Genomic DNA, 6,931 nt, shown 5'->3' on the forward strand with positions numbered 1-6,931 from the left:
ATGTGTGTCCTCTGTTTCCCAAAAGCTCTTGCCAATATCTTTAAAACCTATTTTATGGCCAGTTACCACTTTGAATTTGGTAACTGGCCAGTGGAATTCCGATGGGATGAAGCAGGAGGCAGCAGCTACCAGGTGGGTCACAGCAACAGTAGCAAAGCCCGTGGGTACCCCATTCTCGTCAAGACCGTGCCAGGAGCATGTCCCCTGGAGCCGGCCTTGGAGCCAGGGCCTTATGGACCCCGGAATACCCGATGGAACTTTATCAGACGCATTAAACATTTGCCCAGTCGCATTGCCAGCTACATCATGGCTCATTCCTTGGGCCGTTGGCTGCTCTACCCGGGCTCGGTCTTCCTCCTGAACCAAGCCCTGCTCCCGATCCTGGCCAAGGGTCAGACTCGCCTCCTGCAGGAGTATAATGGGAAACGGGCAAAGCTGGCAGCCCGGGATGGAAATAAGATCGACACCATGTTTGTGGACAGGAGAACCAAGCTGGGCGTCCCTGGGGCAGAACGGGGGAACTGCCTCGTGATCTGCTGCGAGGGGAACGTCAGCTTTTATCAGTGGGGCTGCCTGTTCACCCCCTTGAAGACAGGATATTCAGTGCTGGGGTGGAACCACCCTGGCTTTGCTGGAAGCACGGGTCAACCGTACCCGAAGAATGATGCCAACGCGGTGGACGTGGTGATGAGGTACGCCATGCTCCGTCTGGGCTTTAGAGTTGAGGACATTGTGATGTATGGGTGGTCATTAGGGGGTTATTCGGCCACCTGTGCCGCCATGTCCTACCCGTCACTGGGCGCTTTGGTTCTGGATGCCACCTTTGATGACCTGCTCCCCTTGGCTCTGAATGTCATGCCCAAGAGTTGGAAGAAGCTGGTGGTGCGGACCGTGAAGGAGCACTTCAACCTCAATGTGGGGGAGCAGCTGTGCAAGTACTGTGGACCCGTCTTGCTCATTCGCAGGACCAAGGATGAGGTCATCAGCACCTGCCCTGTGGGTCTGGAGGACCAGATAGCCAATCTCAGATGCAACCGGGCCAACGAGCTCCTGGTCCAGTTGCTGGAACACCGTTACCCATGTGTCATGTCCCGAGAAGGGCTGGAAGCCGTCCATGACTGGCTCAGAGCTGCCAACCCCAAGCAGGAAGCAGCACTTTACCAGCGCTACAGAGTAGACGACGCGTGGTGCATCAAGGAGCTTCAGGATTACAAGTCCAGCCTTGGGCTTAAGGACCACTTCCCTTGGCAGGTTGGACAGTACAGTCAGAGCCAAGAAAGGCAGCAAATGGCTGTGTTCTTAGCCAGCAAGCATCTGAAGAACGTGGAAGCCACCCACTGGTCCCTTCTGAAGCCTGATGACTTCCAAATGCCATGGGAATTATAGCAGCAGAGGAGGAGATGGACATTGAATGAAGAAAAGAGAAAGAGAGTGAGACAGACAGATGGACAGACAAAAAGAAGGGCTCAGAGAACCTAATCACGTGCCTGTATTGTCTTTTTGGGATGGGCCCTTTCCCAAGTAGGGGTCCTTCAGATGTGCTGGATTGTCCCCATCAGTGTTTCTCAACCTTGGTAACTTTAAGGCGTGTGGACTTCAACTCCCAGAATTCCTGGCTGGGAATTCTGGGAGTTGAAGTCCACACGCCTTAAGGTTGCCAAGGTTGAGAAACACTGATCCCCATCATCCATGGCAGGATGAAAGCTGTAGGCCAGCATATCCCATGGGGCAGCAGGTTCACTGCAGGGAATTAGCGTGGTGGCCCACTGATCTGGACTGGAGAATGGCAGGCTGGGTGGGGAATCAGAGTCATTCCCAAGCTGGAGGTTGAAGATGCCTGAGACACACAATCTGGTTCCTGAGTTGTGATACGGGACACAGAGGATGTCAGCCCTCCCAGGCAGACCAGACAGGAAACATGACTAGAAGAGCTACTTCTACTTCATTGTTGGGTTACATTTACAATTAAGTCTGAAAGTACAGATCTCCTGCCGTCCCTATTTACCGCCTGAGTAGTTAGGGCGGGCCCTTCCTAAATTTCTTCCTCTGGCCGTTACTCAGTGGCGGGCTCCTCCCTCTTTTATCAAATTGTTCCCTAGGCAGCATCTCTTTCCCCCGTCTGCCAGGGTCATTTGTGCATTCCATTACAGAGGATGGAAAGCAATGGACATTATGAAATTCCCGTTAGATGCTGGCCAGGCTCTGAGGAGGGATGCTAAGAGCACTGAAACTTCAGTTCATCTCCTGGGTAGCCCAGCTGAGTTTAAAAGATTGCTTGGAATCCAGATTAGGGGGTTTCGTGATGCAGAAGAAATTTAGGGGTAATTCGGGGAAGCTATTGCTCCAGAGCTGAGCAATGCTCATGTTTAAATAGTCACCCACGGGAGCTGGTAAGGAACAGCACTCCACAGGGTAATCAGCAGATGTCGCCTTGGTAAACAGAAAGCAGAAGAACAAGATTTATTAATGCCAAGCAGAGAAATTCCTCGGCATTTTCCCCTTCACTTGGATGAAGGAGAGTTTGCTGTGGAAATCCGTTTTAGAGGAAAAGTTGGGTGAATTTCTTATGGGTCAGATTCAGTGCTTTGCACCTGCTTAGTGACACAATGACCAAGGGATGTGTGTTAAGGTCCTAATTCTCTGCACATTTTTTCCTCCAGTTTCCATGGCTTCTTATTCATTATTTTTCAGAACAGGTAGTCCTCGACTTACGACCGTTCATTTAATGACCATTTGAAGTTATGATGGCACTGAAAAAAATTACTGATGACCAGTCCTCACACCTAAGACCATCGCAGCGTCCCTGCAGTCATGTGATCAAAATTTGGGCGCTTGGCAACTGCCATGTATTTACAATGGTCGCAGCATCCTGGGTCATATGATCAACATTTGCGACCTTCCCAGCTGACTCCTGACAACCAAAAGCAATGGGGAACCATGTGATTCACTTAATGACCATGGCAAAAAAGGTCGTAAAATTGGGCGCCACTCACATAATGACCACATCAGTTAGCGATGGAAGTTCCGGTGCCAATGGTCGTCGTAAGTTGAGGACTACCTGTATTGGTGCTCCAGTGGCTGTTAAGAGGGATTGTTGCCCTTGAGAAACTGTGGAAGTATTTCTCTTTAACCTGGAGAGATTGGAGAACTGGCCCATCTATTTCTTCTTATCACCAATTCAGCAGGGATTTTCAAAAGGGTGTTTTTACCCAGCCCTACAGCAGGGGGCAGCAGATAGTTGACCTTGACTGATCTCAACAAGCTAAGTAGGGTCAGATCTGGTTAGTACTTGGATGGGACACAAGCCACTTCCAAATTGTGGCCAACAATGAAGTCTATGAAGTTGCCACAAAGTGAGCTCCCCCAGATTAAGGAGGCTTTCCTTAATCTTGTGTGCACTGAGAGATAAATGTTTCTACTCGCCTTCTATCAAAGGGCCACAATTTGGGGAAGGGGGGGTCCAAGGCCACTCTTGGCCTTTCAGTGGCATATGAGGGTCTGTACTTCACAAAGGAGGAGGGGGCACCATTCATGGTCTGGCTTTAAGCTAAGTTAGGGTTGGGCCTGCTCAGGTTTTGGATGGGAGACCACCAGGAAATCTATTGGCTAGACTGGGAAGTCCAAAATGATCTTGGAGGAAGGCCATGCCAAACTCCATCTATCGTGCCGCCAAGAAAACCTCGGGGATGTATCCATGAAGTCACCAAGAATCAAAACTGACTTGCTTGGAAATTTACTTTTCACTAGGAGTCATATGTGAGGATTAGAAGGGTGGTGAGTCTTCCCCTATACCTCTCATTTGTTCCCTCCTTGTACACTCAGAACAATTGTGTGATGGTTTGTGTTGCAGGCCTTGAGAACTCGTGATGTGTTGACCAGCATTCCCTCCAGTTCAGTGTTTCTCAACCTTGGCCACTTCAAGAGGTGTGGACTTCAACTCCCAGAATTCCCTAGCCAGCATAGGGAATTCTGGGAGTTGAAGTCCACACCTCTTGAAGTGGCCAAGGTTGAGAAACACTGCTCCAGCTGATCATGGAGGGGACTGCAAAAACTGGCCTCTGGTTGTACCCTGTATTCTCCCTTGCTGTGCTGGGGTTCACGCCCAGAACAAACATCTAGCAGCTTCCAGAAAGGAGGGCAGTTGGGGAGGGGGTGGGTGGTGGGAGGGCCCACTCTCCAAAGCTTCCTGGGGATCTAGCATTGCAACTTGCAAATCCCAAGTTTTGCCCGCTGTCCTGAGCTGCGGGTGAGGAAGAAGCAAGCGATCAACTCAGCTGCCCAGCACGGAGGGTGGCATGCAACCACGGCAGTAGCGTGCAAAGCGTGGGGTGGTGGACCAGAGACGCCGTGCTGGCCTGAGATGACTGCGAAAGCCCCCTTTGAAACTGCGGGCTTGGTCCCACGGTAGACTTGGGTGTAGGCCCTTCTCACAGGCAACACCAGGCCTCCCTCTTCTACCTTCTAGATCTGGACATCTCTTCCTCCTCCTTTGCAGTACCCACCCTGGACTGCTCCAAACCAACCCTTCCTAATACTGCTTTGCACTGATTAAAGTAGCTGATGGGATCGCAGCAATGTGGCTTTTTGCCAAGGCACACTGTCGCACCTTGGCTGAAGCCAAGCGACGGGTCTGTTTTCACAATGCTAGCCAGTGTTAAAGCTGGGTGAGGACCAATTTCTGGGGTCGCAGGAACAAGAGATGTTGGACAGCATCTTCGCTATATGTCTGCCTCTGATCTGGTGTGTGTGTGTGTGTGTGTGTGTGTGTGTGCGTGTACACACACACACACACTGTATATTTTCCCCCTCTCTCTGAGTAGGTGGGCAGGCAGCTCTAGAGCAGTCTTTGTCAACCTTGGCAACTTTAAGATGGGTGGACTTCAACTCCCAGAATTCCCCAGCAACAACATGGCAAGAGTATGTTGGAATAAATTTCTATTTTTTTAAAAAAATAAAGACTTTTAAAAAGGTTGTGCTTTTTGTCTGAATAAATCAGTGTGGTGTAGTGCTGGAGGCACCAGGCTAGAATCCGGGAGAAAGTGAGTTCTAGACCGGCCTTAGGCACAAAGCCAGCTGGGTGACCTTGGGCCAGTCACTTTCTCTCAGCCCTAGGAAGGAGGCAATGGCAAACCACTTCTGAAATCTTGCCAAGAAAACTGCAGGGGCTTGTCCAGGCAGTCGCTGAGAACTGGACATGAGTGAATGGATAAAAAAAAAATCAGAGACTTCCCTTTCCTCTTTGTTGTTTAGTTTTTGATTAACAGGGAGACCCGGGTCTATGTGGATAAACAGTATTTCTTTGGTAGGAAAAAAAAAATCTGGTCCAGCAGCGCCATCTTCTGTCCAAATGAGGGATAACAAAAGGAAGACATCCTGTGGCAGTCTCTTAAATGACAGGTTATTCAAGTAATCCAATTTTCTGAGTTGTGGGACTCACTGAATCACACATTAAACACCCTTGGCTGGATTTGCATAACAAGCCAGGCTAAGGTACCTTGTTTTGGTGACTCACACGTGCTTGGTTACTGAATCAACTCATTTTCTACTACAGTACACTGAATCATAACCAAACAGGCTGGCTTCCCACAACCATATATTCCATGAAAAAAAAGATTAATACTAACCAAGCTTCCCATGTTACATGAATGGATCTGCTAGACCAGTGTTTGTCAACCTAAAAGATGTGTGGGCTTCAACTCCCAGAATTCCCCAGCCAGCATGGAATTCTGGGAGTTGAAGTCCACACATCTTCAAGCTGCCAAGGTTGAGAAACACTATGGTAGACCTTATATGATCCAGCCAAGCTTACTGTATGATCGGCTGAGTTCACCCAGTGTCCCAATCTCCAAACTAAAGCTAACAAGACATGTGTGTTTAAAGAAGTGTCTGCAGGGGTTGTCAAAAAAGTCAAGATGGCGGTCACAACTGCGTGTTTAAGGCCCTGCTCCAGAGGCGAGGCTTCAAACATGCAGGGGTGGAGGTCATCTTGACTTTTGGACCTGCCATCTCACAAATGCCCCTTTAGTTTCACACAATATGCGACACCCAAACTCAAAAAATATATGGTAAATTAACATGGTCTTTTGGTTCAAACAACCCCCTAAGAGAATGGCTGTGTTCCCACGGTATGTTGAGCCAATCAATGCCCAATTTTATTTCAGCCTAACACGTGGTCCAGCCCCTGGAAGGAAGGGGATTTTGCAGTTGCGAAGTGCTCAGCATAGCCACGTTTGTACAGCCTGACCAGCACTGTGGAAAGTCACTTACCCAACAATTTTGCTGACCAGAGAACTATTAGCTGCAGACATCTTGGTTACGTCTCACTATCTTGGCAGGAGCTAGCCAGCGCTTAGCCAGCTCATTTTCTGTTTGTCTGATTTATTTTGGAGCAAAGTTAAAATAATTCAAAATGGCTGCACGGGGGTCAAAAACAGGGTGGATAGAAACCTGGCACCTTCCTAGCCTCTTTCTACCCCATTTCACACATGCCTTGGGCACCAGTGGGAGGAGGGTTGGGAACAAAGGGCCATCCGACCGCTGCAGAAGCTGGAAGAGCAGGAACCTGGAAGAGTGAATCTATCAGTCTGGGGTGAAGGGTCATCCAGGGTGGGCCACAAATGCTCTGGACATCTTGAACCAGTGTTTGGAGGTTGCAAGGGGCCACACAGGGAGAAACAAGTTCAGGCTAGACTTCGCAAGATGGAGGCACCGTGTGTCTACCCACTCCATCCAGCTCACAAAAGCTGCTGCTTTAAAAACAAAAACATGGTGAGTCAGGAAAGGTGTTACCAGTGACTAACACATCTCTCCTCCTACAGTGGTTTCTTGCATTAACTTGGTTTCCTGGTTTCACCGGACATTCCTAAAGGGGAAGTTCGGAATAATCCCAGAATTTTCTGGATTACCCACGGAGATAGAGGGATGATAGATA

At 49.3% G+C, this 6,931-nt stretch overlaps 1 protein-coding gene across 1 annotated transcript; it reads left to right on the forward strand.

Moving 5' to 3' along the window:
* Positions 1–1,386, forward strand: LOC134494786 (protein ABHD16B-like). Its single transcript, XM_063300034.1, has one exon. It carries the CDS (start codon positions 1–3, stop codon positions 1,384–1,386), a length of 1,386 nt encoding a protein of 461 aa, XP_063156104.1.
* The last annotated feature ends 5,545 nt before the right edge of the window (positions 1,387–6,931 follow it).

The sequence above is a fragment of the Candoia aspera genome, chromosome 3 (genome assembly GCF_035149785.1).
Source record: "Candoia aspera isolate rCanAsp1 chromosome 3, rCanAsp1.hap2, whole genome shotgun sequence".
Taxonomy (NCBI): Eukaryota; Metazoa; Chordata; class Lepidosauria; order Squamata; family Boidae; genus Candoia; species Candoia aspera.

Coding starts and splice junctions, on each gene's coding strand:
- LOC134494786 (XM_063300034.1), top strand. CDS start 1: ATGTGTGTCCTCTGTTTCCCAAAAGCTCTTGCCAATATCTTTAAAACC.